Genomic DNA, 18,898 nt, shown 5'->3' on the forward strand with positions numbered 1-18,898 from the left:
AGACACTGTCTGCCTCAATTGGGATAAAATATACCACAATATAAATTCACTTATATGGATGAGTCGACCGAGAATAGTGAACATCAAGCAGAAAGTTGTGTTGTCAAACACATTTATCTGCTCTAAAATGTGGTATATGGCTTCGATATTGCCTATCCCAAACAGATATGTTGGAATGATAACGAAGAAAATTGGATATTTTTTGTGGGCAGGCGTTCCAGCTCAGCGTGTTAGGATGACAGATGTAGTGCGACCAAAGAAACAAGGTGGTTTGGGACTCCATTCACCAAATCTAAAAACTAAAGCCCTTTTGGTTAATCGCTATATCAGAACGAGATCAGTTTTGCCGTCCATGGAATCATATTCCCAACAAACTCCAGCAGATCTACTCCACATAGGAATAATTAGAACAATAATGGGTAGTTTACCACAAAGTCATTTAGATAATCCGGAGGCCATGACGATCTATCAGCATCTTTGAGATCAGTTGCCACCGGTGAAAATTACAGAACAGGTGACAAGAAGTTGGAAACATGTTTGGAAAAATATCAACCACAAAAAGCTGACCTCAGACGAGAAATCCACATACTTCCTACTAGTGCATGGAAAAATACCACATAACGATATGCTGTACCACCAAGAACCGGCGACCAGATCCTAATTGTGGCTTCTGCGGGGAGAGAGAAACCTTGGAACATAAATTTACATCGTGCCGAAGAATAAATCAATTATGGGAGCACGTCAAGATAGTAATGGGAAGAACATTTCAACAAACTGGAATTAATTTCAAAGATTTTCACTATCCAATACTTAGAGGTAGAAACAATGGAGAAAAAGCAAAAATTATGAAAATATTCATAAGATATATTATGTATTTTTTGGAAACTCCTGACGAAAGTAAAAATAATGTTACACTAAAAAGCTACATTGATAATACAAAATCTGTAAATAAAGCAATATTGATAATGGTAAAAAAAAAGTCCAAAATCGTATATAATTGAATCATACACAATCGAGTCTGTATATAATCGAGTCCAACCTGTTTTTTGTTTTCAATCGACAATTTTCCATGCTACAATATCCTAAACATAAATCTAAACCTAAACATAAATCTAATAAAATCTTTCAAATTATCATTTAGTATTCAATATTAACTACTGTTCCTTCAGATTACGACAAATTTTCCTGGTAATTTTCAAACAAAAGTAATCTTAGGAAACGAAATCAAAACATTGAACAAAATAATTGACTAAAATTCGCAATTTCAACTAAACCAATTTGCTGAGCACAAAGAAAAACGAAATTTCACACCCATTTTCGCCTTCCGAACAAAAACACTATTATCTCAACAACTCTTCGCTCTCTCCTCCACAACAGGAAAAGTTCCCATTCATTCCCGGTTTCGAATGCGGAAAGAATGGCAGGAAAAAAGTCCCCCATTCCACCCAGGAAGCCGTGTGTACCCTTCTCACACTCCCACACCCACGACCCGATGGTGGATATGCAGCGAGGTAGCGAGAGAAGGAATGCTTCGTTATCCTTCCTCTTGGTGTCGCGTTGCACACTTTCCCGACCCTGGAGAGAGCGCAATTTTACCGGCTCTCTCTCTCACTCTCTCTCGTTGATTCGCTTGCCGGCTTCCACACGTGAGAGACGATGCACCGCATCGTGTTTTTGTTCACTCGTTGCCTCCGAGGGGGTGCACTGTGTGTGTATGTGTGTACGGCTGCCACCGCGCGCCGCATCGCACCGCACCCCACCCTGTGCGATGCTGCTATGTATACGTTGACGTTTGTAAGCGCGCGGTGCACCCTCCGAGCGAACGTTAACACAACGGCCGCCGCGTGTGTGCCGCTGTGTGACTCTTGCTTCTTCCGAGCGCGCGCGCGTGCTTGTGTGTGTGTGTGTATGGGTGGCTCACGGTCGAGAGCAAGAGCGCTCGATTCGATTGCGATGCCTATAGCTATATACCCGACCCGCATCGATCGTAGTATTTTAGTTACGTTTTCGCTTTTCACCGAGTCAGAACATTAGGCTCGAGAACCCCCCGAGAGGCGGTCGAATGGTTGTTGTGTACGTGAACGTGAAGAAAGAAGGGGCGTTTGGGAGGAAAGAGTGTTTTGAACAGAGAGAGAGAAAGACGAAACGAAGTTAAAGCTGAAGCCGCTCTGTTGCAGTCGCGTGCGTGTGTGTGTGCGTGCCACTGTATGAGAGGAAGAGACGAACGGGACGAGGTGGGTGTCGACCGTGTGTGCGCAAGGAGAAACAAGAGGGAAGAGTGTACCGTCCTTCCGAGGTACCGCGTGCTCCTGACGATCCGTGCGCTTCCCCGCGCGCGCTCGAGCGTTTACTTCGACGACTTCGGCCAAAGAAGGTTAAGGGAGTCTATAGGTTCGGCCGGAGTTTCGCTTTTGGCAGTGTGTTTTGTAGCGCTGTGCAGGAAGGAAGTTTATACGGACAAAAGCGCGCGCGAGATCAAGGCAAGGAAGAGTCTACTCTTGGAGGCCTTTGAGAACAGAAAGTGAAAATAAGCCTGTGTCTGCGTGGAGGCCTTCGCCGCAACTTCCGCCCGCCCCCCACACACAGGAGCTCCACCCCGCGCTCAGGGAAGAAAAAAAAACCCGAATGACGATACCGTGTTCTTCTGCCACAGAGAAATAGGCCTTTTCGCCTCGAGAGGAAACAGTTCTTTTTTTTTGTTTGGTTTGCGACCGGCTGTTTATGTGAATGAAGTGAAGAAGTTTGTGCGGTGTTTTTTCCTCCGATCTGTGGAAGCAAAAAAAAAAAAAGAAAGGACATTGCAGTTTCAGTTCCAATGTTTCAACTGCCGGCAACTTAGTACTTTGAACGTCGAAAGTGACAAAACAAAGAGAGGGAGAGTCCCGTGAAAGGCAAAAAACTTAAAAATAGATCCCACTTTTCCCGGAGCATTGGTCGGCGGGTTGTTTTCGAGACTCGAGAGCTTCGGTGGATTGTGGAGAAAAAGCAAAAAAAAACAAGCAAGCAAAAAAAAAAAAACAAATGCCAAAGTCCGACACCTCAGTGATAACGATTTTTCGCGTTTTTTACCGTTTTCCTTCGCTGTGTGTATTATTCGTGTGCTGCTCTCAGGGATCGTTTAGCGTTTTTCCGCACCCCCGCGTTCCAACAGAAAGTATATGTTTCGAAGTGACCGAGAGTAGTGGTAGGGAGAAGAAACAGTAAGCTGCTATTGCAGGAATTTTTCGGTTCGTTTTTCCCCGGAGAAGAGTGAGAAAATTCGGCGAAATGCAGACGAAAAACTAGGGCAAGTGTACTTGAACTACGGAAGGGAAGTTTTTGATCCGTGAGCCGTGTTTCGTAATCGGAAATGCGAAAGCTGCTGCCGTTGTTTTGTGCATTGACAATAATAAAGATAATATCCGCGAGCAAGTGAAGAACTGAATTGTGCGTTTTGAGAGGGTTTTTACCGTTTTTGGAAGAATTTTTTTTTTGTTCTTTCTCGCAGAACATTTATCTCATCATATTCCGAGTGTTCCACCCGAAGTGCCGGGGGACCTCCAAAAAGCTACGAAAATAGATACCATAGCGTTACACTCGTATCACCCGCTGCTCCTGATGGCGCCTCGACGGGGAACCCTGGGTCCAGTGACGGCGACACCCAGCACCCTGGATCTGTTCGGGACACTGGGAGATTCGGACCATGGCTTCGAGAGCTCGCACTCGGCCGATGGTTCGGGCAGCGAGGGTGCCAACATGACCCGCTGCTGTGTCCCCACGGGCGACTGTCTGAAATGTTCGCCGGTCGACTTCGGGGCGATCAATCTGGAAGATCTGCGGGACTGTGTGCGAGTGATTTGCAACAACGAGAACTGCACCTCCGGCCAGTATATGCACCGCGAGTGCTTCGAACACTGGGAGGAAGGCGTCCTGAACTATCTGAAGTCCATCGGGCGGGCGCGGTCCTGGTCGGACAAGCAGCGCCAGCAGAACCTCTGGACCAAGAAGGGGTACGATCTGGTGTTCAAGGCGTGCACCTGCCGGTGTGCCCGGGGCCACCTCCGCAAGGATCTGGACTGGATCCCGCCGAGCTCGCTGTTCTCGTCCAGGCTGGACGAGGAATCGAACAAAAAGAAGAAGAAAAAGAACCGCCAGAACCAGAAACCAACGCTGGCGATCTCGACCAGCATCGGTAGCCACTCGAGCAGTTCCTCCAACAGTCCCAACTCGCACATCGCCGCCACCGCCACCGCCGTGACCGGTGTGACCCATCAATCGATGCTGGCGCATCCCCTGAAGCTGGCCGACCACTTCGCCAATACTACCTCACTGATCTTGAACGCTGCCGCCGGTTGTCGCGGGGATACCAACGGTGGCATGCTGGTGACAACGCCTCATTCCAACGGCCGCCAGCGCACCAACAGTCTGTCCTCGTCGAGTAATGGCTCGAGCACGCCTCCGGCCAGTTCCATTGGGTCGACCTCTGGCGGGGGCAGCGGCAGCGAGTGCCAGAGCATCTCGCCGGTGCACTGCGGTGGTGGCGTAGGAGGACCAGGAGGCGCATCGGTCGCGGCAACGGCCGCCGCCCTCGCCAAGATGCCGCTCACGCCCAAGACCAAGGTGGAGATTTATTCCGAGCGAGTTAGGTGAGTTTGAACAATCATTTTCACGAGTGTTTGTGTACTTAGCGGGAATCCTATTCGTTTTGAGATTCTTATTAGAATGGTGATGAAAAAAATTCGTGGATTTGAGTGGTGAAAAAATCGTAAACCTCAGTGGAAAAGGTCAAGTGTTTGATGTTCTGATTAAACAAAATTCGCCTCAATTTTTTGAGAGTTGTTTTGAGTTAGCAAAATATTTAGCTTACAAGCCATACAATGGCAAACTTCATTGAACAGCGAAAGAGATGTCAACTTATCCGTACATACTCTTCACTAAATTCTGAATAACATAATCTCAGAATTTGTGCCGAGGAAATTCAATCAGCGAATATCCTATTCGGTGTAACGTTCGAATAGGAAATTTAAAGAAAAGAAAACAAAATGCAAACAAAAAGTACAAAATAAAGAGTGTGTCACATCAAATTGCATCACGGAAAAAACGCTGTAGAAATTCGCCCAGTAGACCGATCTTTTTGAAAATTTTAGACAGTAAAATAAAAACTATTAAACAACTTTTGGCATTTTCTTTTTATTCATACTTCGAGCCCAAGCCCGTATGCTCGCACCTTCCTCTTTACCCCGTCCATAAGGTTCTGTACAACGTCAGGTTGTAGTTTTTTTTGAACAGAAATCCATTTTCTCTTGAAGTCCGCCTCCGATTTGACAACTTTTGGGTTCTTCCGGAGGGCCTACTTCATAATCGCCCAATATTTCTCTATTGGGCGAAGCTCCGGCGCGTTGGGCGGGTTCATTTCCTTTGGCACGAAGGTTACCCCGTTGGCTTCGTACCACTCCAACACGTCCTTTGAATAGTGGCACGAAGCGAGATCCGGCCAGAAGATGGTCGGGCCCTCGTGCTGCTTCAATAGTGGTAGTAAGCGCTTCTGTAGGCACTCCTTAAGGTAAACCTGCCCGTTTACCGTGCCGGTCATCACGAAGGGGGCGCTCCGCTTTCCGCAAGAGCAGATCGCTTGCCACACCATGTACTTTTTGGCAAACTTGGATAGTTTCTGCTTGCGAATCTCCGGAACGCTGAATTTGTCCTCTGCGGAGAAGAACAACAGGCCCGGCAGCTGACGAAAGTCCGCTTTGACGTAGGTTTCGTCGTCCATTACCAGGCAATGCGGCTTCGTCAGCATTTCGGTGTACAGCTTCCGGGCTCGCGTCTTCCCCACCATGTTTTGCCTTTCGTCGCGGTTAGGAGCCTTCTGAACCTTGTATGTACGCAGGCCCTCCCGCTGCTTGGTCCGCTGGACGAATGAACTTGACAAATTCAGCTTATTGGCGACATCCCGGACCGAACTTCTCGGATCACGTCTAAACTGCTTAACTACGCGCTTGTGATCTTTTTCACTGACGGAGCATCCATTTTTGCCGTTCTTCACCTTCCGGTCGATGGTTAGGTTCTCGAAGTATCGTTTTAGTACTCTGCTGACCGTGGATTGGACGATTCCCAGCATCTTACCGATGTCACGATGTGACAACTCCGGATTCTCGAAATGAGTGCACAGGATTAATTCACGACGCTCTTTTTCGTTCGACGACATTTTTCCAAATTTACGAAAAATTTACAGTGAAGCATGGCCAACGTGATCTATACACTCTTATCTGATTATAAGCGAAAGCTGAAGATATAATTCCTAAAAATTAAATTTCTACAGTTCCGTTCAATTTTTTTCCGTGATGCAATTTGATGTGACACACCCTTTATGTCTATTTTGTACTTTTTGTGTGCATTTTGTCAGTCATCAAAATTTGCTGGAATATCAGAATATTTCCCGGAAACTAGATTTTGCAATTAAAAGTGCTGAAGTCAAATCATGTCCGATGAAATTCTTCGATTACGTAAAGTCTAAGCTCGAAAGCCACAACTTCCCATCGCGGATGCATCTCGATGAAAAGATGTAGGGAATTCTTCGAACAAAATTTGTATCCTCTTTGCAAACTTCTTTCAGGAAATATATACCACATTTTCCGAAGTGTGTCATGCATTGAAGAAATTGGACGGAACGAAAGGACCAGGACCTGACGGAATAGCACCTTTATTCCGGAAGAACCTGGCTAAGGAACTCACTCTTCCCTTACGTTGCATTTTCAATATGTCACTACAAACTGGAATATTCCTAGAAAAATGGAAACAATCTTTTTTTGGTACCTATCTTTAAATCAGGCTCTTGCCAACAATTTGTGTGAGTTTTACACCGATACACATTGTAAATACAATTCTAAGGTTTCTACAGAAAGTGTGTTTTTGCATCTAATGGAAAATTAACGTAATTCATGAATAATCTCAGAGTTCTAAATTTTTCACTTCTAATTTGCTTCATCTCAGGAAGAATGACATTTTTGAAATTGACTCTTCTTCCCACGATTGTTTCCAATCGTGAGAGAGGGACACTCCAGGGTAGCGTAATCCTTCGACACTGCGTTATTATGTGCTCTAAATTTTCTCATGTATTTGGGCAGTGTTGACCCATTGGGCTTTCTATTGGATTTTGTCGATAAAGTAACGAAGCATTTGGTATTTTTCCGTTCAGCAGTCAATAATGACGAATTTCAGATCAACTCGACTGGCTATTGGCAGCACGGTCTCAGATATCAGTGAAAAGTTGTGGGTGTAAACGCATGGGTCTCTTAAGCCACTTTGCATACTTGAAATATTCCAAACAGAACTAGACTACTTTTTAAAATGGGCCAAACAATTTTTTTTCTTGATTTTGACAAATTTTTCGGTGCATATTCCCAGTTTTTTTTCTAAAAATCCTAATTGGAAAACTATAAGATCTACAAAATGTTGGTTAAAGAATGAAATGTAGGAAATTATTTAGGTTTCCATTAAAAAATATCGAACAAATTTTTGAAATAAAAATCATTGAAACAAAAAAATATTTTGAAAATCTAAATTCATTTTTCTCGGAAACATGTGAGTGTCAAATTCTGAGAAAAATTTATATAAATAGCTCTTACAATTTCCAACAAGTCGCCTATACATCGGAAGAAAGACACCTTTACAGGGAAAAAGTTTTTCTGACAACATTTTTTTCATGTTTTCTTTCAAATATTACTATTAATGTTTAACTCGTAACATTTTTATGTATAAATTATCGCGATTTACATGCTCCATGCTACCATTTTTCTATTTATAAACATGACAAGAACATTTCAAACGCGAGAACTTACACACAAATATGTTACTAGTAAAAAAATAATTTTTCAGGAGTCTCCATGCAAAAGTGCATTGTATTCCAGAAACTATAAAAGATCGAACGTTGACGAAGATCAGAGATTTCACAGGATTAGTTGTAACAATTGTGTGGGGAATCATCAAGCTAGGCTATCATCAGCTCACCAAGAAAATAAATGTAGTTATTTGGGGAATACCAAGCTATTTATTCAATTATATTAAGTTCTTAATTTATTTGGGCTCGCGTGCCAGTCGCAAAACTGCTTTCAACTAGGATTGCATTCGCGCTAATCTTGATTATAATGAAGGAGTGCTACTCTTTTCGAGGTTGTTGAGATTAACAGATAGAGTTTATTTCGTTTATTTAGTCACCAAGAAAGTAAATGTCGTTCTGAAAATTTGTATGTGATTTGGTTTCGCTTGCCAGTAGCGAAACTTTCTCCACCATGGATGACAGCTGCGCTTACCTCGAGCATGTATTGTTCTGCGAGCACAAGAATGAATCATCAAACAATTATCGTTAGATGATTTTACAATAAAGAAAACATTTCAGAGCGACCAAACTGGTAGAATGGTTATTTCAAAATTTTTGTAGTATTATAAAATAATATCCGCAGTTATAAACAAGCGGCTTGAATCAAACTACAACGCAGTTCTACGTCAACAATGCAGTCGTGTCTTGGACACAAACTCCTATATTTTTCAAAGAAAACATGAAAAGGTTGTTGTTAGAAAAACTTTTCCCTTGAAAAAGTCCTATTATGGCTTTTGTTTGTCCCATGACTGTCAATGCCAGGCTTGTAACAGAGGGTTCGTGAATCAGTGTGGTGGAAAAATCGTATGATGGGTTCTAAGTCTTTTGATGATTCTTCTAAAAAAAAACAGAAAAAATATTGGTTCAAACTACAAGTTCTTGAAAATCAAATTGATTTTTCAATAATAAAATTTATTTTTATTACCGTTATTTTACCAATATGCCCATTTTCTGAAAATTTTAAATTTTCGAGATGATTAACCGATTTACGATTTTTGAGTGCAAATTAAAGTATTTAGAAAAAAATTCAATAAAAAATATATGATAGCACAAATGTATAATTTCAGGGAAAAAAACTTCAAAAATGTTGGTTTATCGTGGAGTCGGGTGAATATTGTAGTCTATTTTTCCGTTTTTTCCGTCCATTTTTCAAGGCGTTTTTTTGCACGGATCTTCGAATTAAAGCGGTTTTTTTGTCGAGGTACGCATCCCTCGCGTAAAAAAAAAGTACTCGTATCATTTGAACTGACCTTTTTTATTATGTCTGTTCATTTTAATTACAAGAAATAAATATGCACTCGATTAATCGAAAACTGAAAGATAATTATTTGAATGAATCGAATATCAAAAAATGGCCCCACGATTAATCGATAATCGAATAAACGAAAAATTTAGCCATCTCTACCTATTTCTTTTATAAAACTTCGCTATATTGATGTACGGGAAGAGACGAATACAACAAAATAAAGACGACTCAAATCGGACCATCCCTTCCTTATACCTCAATTAATTTGTGGAGGCTGCGAAACGGAGCTCTGTATTATTGTAATTTTTCTCGAATTACAGTTCATTATTGATTTGAATAATTCCATCTTGATTCCGTCATTGGCAGCAATATGTACATATCACAGTGCAATGTTGTGGGTGTAAAGACATTGGTCAATTAAGCAACTTGGCATACTTAAAATATTCGGAAAAGAGTTAGACTACTTTTTGAAAAAAAGCAAATATTTTATACTTATTTTTTTTACAAAAAATCATAACTCAAAAACTATAATACCTACATTTTTTTGTCAAATAATTGTTGGACTAAAAAATATAACCAAAATTATTTAAAAAATTAAAATTCATTTTTCTCAAAAACGTATTCTTTTAAAATTCTCAAAAAAATTATATAAATAGCCCTTTACAATTTCCAAAAAGCAATTCATACATCGAAAGATGGGCACTTTTACAGGGAAAAAGTTTTTCTAACCACAACTTTTTCATGTTTACTTTGAAAAAAAAAATTCTACAATTCAACACATCATCATCATCTTGAATTTTGACCCAATATTTGAATTTTTTCATCAAATTTTTCTAAACAAATAAATCTACATAGAAGCTAATATTTTTGCTAAGATTTGACGATTTCGCCAAAATATCAACACGAATGATGAAATGTTATGAATTAGTTATTGATCATGCCAAAACAATGATATTGAGAGAAACGCTTTTCTAAATTTTGGGACATGAAACTTCGACAATTGGAGTAATCAACCGATTAATCAGAAATTTAGGCGCCTTATGAAAGGTCCTTTGGTATTCTAGAAGAATCTGTTTTTTTTAGAAGTCTTGGCGTGACCTGATGCGTGTTATGCCCTATAAGAATAGAATTCCCAGAATTTGTTGTTTTTTTCGGTTCCGGAGATCCTTCCATTCCGCTGGAAATAAACAAAATTTCAATTTCAATGTTTTTCACTCCATTCTAGATAGCTTCGAGATCAAAATTCGAAAAATGTACTGAAAGTGCGTCTTACTATGGTGTAAAGAAAAAAATTATTACAAAAAAAATCATTCAAAATTGAAGTACTGGAAAAAACTATGAATGGGTTATACCTATGATATAACCGCAAGGATGACGTAGGACTGTCGTTGGCTTAGTAATCAATTGTATTATTTTCTCAGATAGCAATAATCCCACCTCGGATGTTCCTCATTGGGTACGATATCGCCGCTGCATAGAGCTATCTTTTGTGTGTATTGATTAAATTATTGATTAAACTAGTGAATGAATGAAACTATTAACGAATTCGATTACAAACAAATCCCAATTTAAGTCAATTCATGCATTATGGAAATAGTTATCGCAGCAAATAGTTATCAACATTTTGCCTAATCATCAAACGGTATGCGTAGAAGTTCAGTGAGCTGACGACATGAAGAGATATCTTCTAATGTAATTTAGAATAATCGAGCTAAAGCGTTGCATTTGTACCTGCTTTTTTAGACCGTGATAGCAAAACGAATTCCGGAGTGTAAAAATGCATGGGGGTATATAAGTATTGCCGACATGAATGTATCTGCAATGCCGATTTTCCCAATTTCTTAGTTTCGGAATCTGTATTGGGAAAACACATTCCGATTTGCAAACGAGTTTGCATCTATTTTGAAATGCCAATTCCCCCAGGCTCCATGTTTTTGAAATCTGTGTTAGGGAAACGTCCCAATTTTCAAAAACGCAAACGAGTACAAAATTACCTGCAGCATGCATCTATTTTGCAATTCCGATTTCCTCAGGCTCCATGGTTTTGAAATCTGTGTTAGGGAAACATTCTGATTTGTAGAAACGCAAGCGAGTACAAACGTACCCGCAGCTCGCGTCTATTTTGCAATGCCGATTTCCCTAGGCTTCATGGTTTAGAAGTCTGTGTTATGGAAACATTCCAATTTGCAAAAACGCAGACGAGTACAAAAGTACCCGCTACTTGCATTCATTTTGCAATGCCGATTTCCCCTGGATCCGTGGTTTTGAAGTCTGTGTTAGGGAAACATCCATCCATTCCAGCGATCGTACCTCAATCGTTGCGCAATCATAACTGAGTGGATTTCCGAGCGGCACTCACACATATACCGATTGGTGTGATTTCTGTGAGGTGTACACATGGTTTCACATCATCGGTATCCTCCCCCCCTCAAATAGTTGTCATACAATGTACTTGGGAACACTGCTGGACGCAATGTTGATTGACATCCTCTGCGTAGTCGTCAATTTGGCATGCGGAACAAGAGAGGCAAGTCACATCGAGTCACCGTCTCCCTGTGTAAGCGATTGGCAAAATACTAAAGGGTGTGTCACATCAAATTGCATCACGGAAAAAACGCTGTAGAAATTAAATTTTTAGGAATTATATTATCAGCTTTGGTTTTATAATCAGATAAGAGTGTATAGATCACGTTGGCCATGCTTCACTGTCAATTTTACGTAAATTTGGAAAAATGTCGTCGAACGAAAAAGAGCGTCGTGAATTAATCCTGTGCACTCATTTCGAGAATCCGGAGTTGTCACATCGGGACATCGGTAAGATGCTGGGAATCGTCCAATCCACGGTCAGCAGAGTACTTAAACGATACTTCGAGAACCGAACTATCGACCGGAAGGTGAAGAAAGGCAAAAATGGATGCTCCGTCAGTGAAAAAGATCACAAGCGCGTAGTTAAGCAGTTTAGACGTGATCCGAGAAGTTCGGTCCGGGGTGTCGCCAATAAGCTGAATCTGTCAAGTTCATTCGTCCAGCGGACCAAGCAGCGGGAGGGCCTGCGTACATACAAGGTTCAGAAGGCTCCTAACCGCGACGAAAGGCAAAACATGGTGGGGAAGACGCGAGCCCGGAAGCTGTACACCGAAATGCTGACGAAGCCTTATTGACTGGTAATGGACGACGAAACCTACGTCAAAGCGGACTTTCGTCAGCTGCCGGGCCTGTTGTTCTTCTCCGCAGAGGACAAATTCAGCGTTCCGGAGGAGATTCGCAAGCAGAAACTATCCAAGTTTGCCAAAAAGTACATGGTGTGGCAAGCGATCTGCTCTTGCGGAAAGCGGAGCGCCCCCTTCGTGATGACCGGCACGGTAAACGGGCAGGTTTACTTTAAGGAGTGCCTACAGAAGCGCTTACTACCACTATTGAAGCAGCACGAGGGCCCGACCATCTTCTGGCCGGATCTCACTTCGTGCCACTATTCAAAGGACGTCTTGGAGTGGTACGAAGCCAACGGGGTCACCTTCGTGCCAAAGGAAATGAACCCGCCCAACGCGCCGGAGCTTCGCCCAATAGAGAAATATTGGGCGATTATGAAGCAGGCCCTCCGGAAGAACCCAAAAGTTGTCAAATCGGAGACGGACTTCAAGAGAAAATGGATTTCTGTTAAAAAAAAACTACAACCTGACGTTGTACAGAACCTTATGGACGGGGTAAAGAGGAAGGTGCGAGCATACGGGCTTGGGCTTGAAGTATGAATAAAAAGAAAATGCCAAAAGTTGTTTAATAGTTTTTATTTTACTGTCTAAAATTTTCAAAAGGATCGGTCTACTGGGCGAATTTCTACAGCGTTTTTTCCGTGATGCAATTTGATGTGACACACCCTTTAGATGACTACCTTCCCAATACATTTCCATAGCAATGCGATATTCGCAATTTCAATAGCCTGTTTTGAAAGCAATTTTAGGGCTATTGAAACAAGTTTTTGGATCAGAAAGTAACAAGTATATAACGCGTTGACATTTTATCTTTCGAATGAAGTGTTTATCATATCATTTCGATCAGTTGTTTAGGACCTATTAACGCTTGAAATCTCGTTCTCCGGCGTAACGCTTTCGTTTTCGAAACTTTGAACTTACACCCCAGTATAGAAATGAAAGACGTGAAAGAAATGAAAATTTTGAAATATTGAAATTTTTTTTGGAAGATTTAGAGATTCACTACTACTCTAATTTGTTTTTAGGTGTGTTTCTAGATATGTGTGATCTTTTTTCAGAATTTTGACAATGTTGCGCGATACAAAAAATAGGTATTCCTAATTTCCACCGTCTGCAGTTTTTTATTTTTATGAAATCGATGATTAACCTTCCTATACTCGCGCATAGGTCTGACAGACCGAGCATCAATGAGGTGGCCGAACTAAATGACTATTGGAACTGAATGAAGTTAAAGGAAAAATATTTTCTGGAGTTTATTCACTCAATTATATCTTTCTCCTTGAATAAATACCAATAACGCCTAAAAATTTACAATAGCAATATCACAGAGACGCGCATAGTCTAGAGTACACAAATTACTCTAATTTAAATTCATAAGACTAATAACTGCAATAAATTGTGACGATGACAGATATGGACAAATCCCAGCAGAAATTATTTTGAATTATAAATCTTGCAAATAAAATTACTTCAAATCGAAACATTCCCTAATTTGGGGATGGAAAAACTCCAGGAGAATTTTCTGATTTGATTTTAATGAGCTGATTATATGGCCAAAAACATATGTGAAATCGGTGTCAACAGCGTTCTGATACTATTGTTAAGTTTTTCTCGAAAAAAAAAGGCAAGAGTTCAAGCGAGAATAATGAGTTCAAATCTTAGGACCCTTAATTTGGCCATCTTTGTTTGTTACAGGAGTTACTGAGATCAAGCCTCTTCCCGTTCACGCACGCTCTGCTGCTAGCAATAAGAACATCGGGCTATTTGTGCTACTCAACGAGGGAAGCCTCATATCAATTGTTTTCGCTGTTCGCTTCAAACTAACAGTGGAACCAAAAGTAATAAATGAAATGAAAAAAATTGGCAAGAAAATTGAATTTAGAATTTTGGAGTATTGAAAATGGTCAACATGCATGACAGAGTTTTTTTTTTAGATTGTTTTGAATAGAATGTGGTGAGAATAACAATGTATCAGATTGACGAATATTTATAAGGGTGAATCCTTACTTTACTCATATTTGTTACTATACTTATGAGTGAATGAATGAATGGAAAATGAGTGCTCCTACGCCGGAAAGGCTATTGTATAATTTATCACATATATCGATATGATAAACATTTGAAAACCGGCTCTGTTACAGCTAAATGCTAACGAGGCTAAATAAAATGAAGAATATCCCAATTGTTCAGAGAATGAAAAGATGGAAAGGCGAAGGTAAATTTATAGGAACCAAATAAATGAGACCGATTTTGTTGGTTGCGGAAATAATGAGGAAGACAAAAAGTAGGACCATACTAAATTCTAAAATATAAAAATTAATATAAATATTTACTTCATTCCCATACGCAAATCCGTTTTTACAGAATGCAATATCAGAATATGCATAAAGCATACCTAGTACAGAGCTTGTAAGACCGGGTAGAAGCAAAGCAAAATATATGCCAATATGTTGACAGCATAATAATCCCTATAATAGCATCCAAAAAATAAAAATACATCTTCAAATATACCTTAACCAATCACCAAAATGTCCCAACACCCAATTTTATTCCAACATCAGAAAAAAATAGCGAAAATTAATTTTTTTCGACCTTCCAGAGAAGGGTCCCTCTTAGGCTCCATATAAAATGAATTTCATTTAAATCTCACGCAAGCCAACGCACAGGCATATTATTTGTTCGACATTTTACTCTCTTTCCCATAGTATACTCGGTATTCCATTGGATAACCCTGAATCTCATCGTTTTTTTTCTGTTGAACCATTTTTCCTTCTCATCAAATCGTTATTTCAGTCCTATTTGTTTGATTCACTATTTTGCTCATTTTTTAGATCAGCATAATTCGATTTCTTTTTCTTATAATATTTGACTCACATTCTCATCATTTCAGTTCTGAAGTTAAATGAAGAATTCACTTTTTTTCTCATCACTTACTCTGTTTTTCTCGTTCGCTCATCGTTTAACTGAAGAAATCAGTTCTCCAACATTTCACGGTTTTCTTTATTGCTGCTTCCTGCTTCATTCTCATGATTTCGGTTTATTTCGTACTAATAATCTCCCGTTCTGGTTTAACTCTCATCAATTGATTTCTCTCTCATCGTTTTATTATCTTACTATCCCTTTGTCTTTTTTATGTCAATTTTTACTTTGTTTCACACTCTCCGCTCTCATTATTTCATTTTATTTCTCTCTCGCTATGTAACTTTTTTTTTCCTCTTTTGCTCTGAGAGCGATGATTTCAATTTCTCTTTCTCAATTCGCTCCAGTACAATCCCATTGAATCTCGTAGAAAACTTTTTTAGGAGATTTCTTCCCACTTGAGAAACACATTTGCTGTCTTTAGTCATCATTGTTCTTCACACTCTTATTTTTGGAGAGCAAGATTTCCGCCTGTTTAGTTGCATTCATAGTGGCAATCACCACTTGATTTGCAGACAAGACACTATCGTCAAAATCATCACGCAATCAAAAATATTATCGGGCGTAAGCTTGCGTTCTGAGTCGAAACCCACAATTTAAAACTTTTAGGCCAGGTAATATGGAAGAGCAGTGTTTTATGCCCGTTCCTCAGCGCCGATCGTCAGGGGGTTCGGTTTGCCAGTCGGCTCCTTTCGGTTGGGAGGGTCGAAGACCGTAGACCCAAATAGTCCTACTCCATGCGCGCGCGTGTGTGTGTGTGTGTGGGAGCCTGTGTTTCGATTTCAATTTGGGGCTCTGTTTGATTAGAGGTTTTTGTGGGGATCGAAGAAAACGGATCGGATTTCTGGTGGATTTTGCAGTAATCAAGTCATAAAAGAGGCTTTGGGGGGGAAGGAAGGAACAAAAAACATCGAATATCGGTTACGACAACACGAGACACGTGAACAACATCAGCATCGAGATGAAGGTCAGATCGGGTCACCAGAAGTGATTCATCCGATTGTTGGTCGGTCAGATTTCTTTTTCTTTTGCTTTATCCTGATGAAGAACATTCACAGAATGAGCCTGCGGGACATTTCCACGACATAACGATCATCCGTCCCATAATGGTGGCACCAGCAACAAAGAACTCTGTGTTCCAAAGACCCACATTTGACAGCATCCCAGTCCACCGTCAGCAGAGCAAAGCAAGGAAACTTATTTCCATCCAAATCACTCCACGGTCCGACTGAATGGATAAACACATCCTCCCGACGATGACTAAGGCTGACCTTGAGAAGCGATGGCCTGTTGCTATCCTTGCCTCGCGTTGTGTCGGTGCGAAGAGATAAAGTTTTATCTTTGCAATACAGCCCAAAAGTCCGCCCCTGCGGATGCGATGAGGAGATAGAGAGAAAGCCTATTTTGGGTGGGGTGGGGAAACTAACTCTATAAAAAGATTTTTTTTCGCTTTCCTCTCGCTTCGCTGGAATGGATGGATATCACACAACCGGCTGACAACTGCCCGCTGAGGGTGATAAAAATTTGGCTGATTTCCATTTCTGTGCGTTCGTCGAAAATTGGGAGAGGTGGGTCAATAAAGACGGTTTGCACGAAATCGCAGCCTTGGGATAGAATTGATACAGTCTATGTCTTTTTTTTCCTACTATGCTGTTGAGCTTCGGATGGATAGATTTTTTATCGGGAAAATTTCCCAATTACTTGTTCTAAATATGGTTCAGCCTTTTTTGTTCATCCAATGCATTGAGCTGAAGTTATTTCTCAGAAAACTGTGCAAACCACGGCAGCATTTTTCGTCATTGTTTCCGATTTCCTGGAATCCTAAAAATGCGAACTCCAATCGTTTCTCATTTCTTCATCTCTCCACTCATTATCAGCTCTTGCTCTCTCAAAGTCCCACTGCATCCGGCAATTGTTCCTTCGCTCTCTCATTTTTTTTTCTCGAGGCAATGCTTCGATATTTTTTTTCTCCTCATGCGACGTAAATCTGTGTAAGTGAACCGAACTCAAAGTGCCGTAGATTGAGGAGGAGACGAAGAGCAGGAGGCATAACATACCGGCAGCGTTCGGGCATCCGGTTGAATGATACCCGAAATCTCAAGTTCAAGGGTAGCGAAACTCCGACGACAAAATATCCACCCCAAAATGATGCGAGAGCAGCAGCAGCACCAGCAGCAAAGAGAGCTTGTTGTTGATGATAAGCATGGCTCCGATCTCTCCCACTCTCGCGCCTTTTTCCTTCTCTGGAAGGGGGTGGGAAAGGAACAAACGACGGGAAATTAAACCGATGCCCTATCGGAACAATCGTTGTCCTGGCTGGTGGGGGTGAAAAAGGACAGTGTTCCGTTTACCACGGTGGATGTGGAACATTGTTCTGTGGTAACTGAGATGTTGTACTTGAGAGGCGCAACATAGAATCCTGCTTCAAATTTCTCCAAAACCATACCTTACTGAATATCATCACCTGAAATTCATAGCAGAATATTTTCCAATCACATCTCGTCTAACTCGATAGTTCGACACCGATTCCAAAGATATTTGAATCCAAGGCCTCATAATTCCATTCAAATTTGAATTATAGTCTCCAAATTTGTGTTTTGTTCTACCCAACGCTATCAGAATTATTTAACCGTCATTTGGAATTTTGTAATAGTTTTCCTTTCGGCTTAACAGTTATTAACCATTGCGAAGTTTTCATTTCTCCAAGCGTCGGTGTGACTTTACTTCTCTCTACTCTGTGATCTTTAGTTTCCTCTCTATTTATTGTCACTTCTTCTTATCTACCTACATGAACGTGAAAAGTATCGAGGTAAACCCACTTTTCGTATGCTTTACTTTTGTGGTTTTTCTTTTCCCAACTGCGTTTATATATATTCCACTTTTTGTGTTCTTTTTTCTCAATATTATATGTATTCTCTATTTTTTGCTATCCCCCATTTCTGTACTTTCGTTTTCCTTTGGTTTGGAAACTCTGACTTCTGTTCTTATTTGATGTTCTCTTTATTTACACTTTCGTCTTTCTGATTTTTCGGATTAATATTCTGATATTTTTTTCATTGTTTTATTTTATATACCGATTAATGTTTATTAATTGCAAATTCTCCATTCTGAACCCTTGGATTTGTGATTTTCTTGCTCTATTTTTCGTATTTTTGATTTTCAAATCTGTTAGGATAACTGATGTGGCACACAGAGATATGAATCGGCTGCAATCAACGATAATTTCCTGATAAAATCCTTGTTTCCACCTTTTTTCTTTCTTGGTACTCTTTTTGCTTTCACGTTTGCTCTCTCTTTTCTCCAATATTCATTAGTTTTGTTTCTCGGTTATTTTTTCCTTCATTTAGCTGTTCGTTATTTTCGCTTTTGGTTTTTTTTTTAGATTTTCAGTTCAATTTTTTTTCATTTTCTCATATTAAATGCCGATCAATTCTTCATTCTAAATCCTTGCATCTGTGAGGGAATCTAATTGAACGCATCGAGTTATCAATCGATGACAATTAACAGCAATTTTGTTTTGTTTTGTTTTTCCGTTTTTTCCTCTTTTTTCTTGCTGGTTTGGCTTTTCTTTTTTTGTTTTTCGTTACTTTTATTAATTTTTTTGTTTCTCTCTTTCTCTCCCTCTGTTTTTTTGCGTTTTATCTTTCTTTTTGTTTTTGTTTGTCT

General features: G+C 40.3%; 1 protein-coding gene across 2 annotated transcripts in view; it reads left to right on the forward strand.

The window, feature by feature from the left end:
- Nucleotides 1-2,028: 2,028 nt before the first annotated feature.
- Nucleotides 2,029-18,898, forward strand: part of LOC129763011 (headcase protein) — a 266,416-nt gene continuing 249,546 nt past the window's right edge. Inside the window, exons 1-2 of one of the 2 annotated variants that reach the window (XM_055761712.1) lie at nucleotides 2,029-2,234; nucleotides 3,112-4,625. In XM_055761712.1, coding sequence (XP_055617687.1) covers nucleotides 3,598-4,625 — 1,028 coding nt within the window. In that variant the 5' untranslated portion in view covers nucleotides 2,029-2,234; nucleotides 3,112-3,597. Of the gene's footprint in view, nucleotides 4,626-18,898 lie in introns of both variants that reach the window. The other variant, XM_055761711.1, reaches the window with a different exon arrangement.

This window comes from Toxorhynchites rutilus, chromosome 1 (assembly GCF_029784135.1).
Source record: "Toxorhynchites rutilus septentrionalis strain SRP chromosome 1, ASM2978413v1, whole genome shotgun sequence".
NCBI lineage: Eukaryota > Metazoa > Arthropoda > Insecta > Diptera > Culicidae > Toxorhynchites > Toxorhynchites rutilus.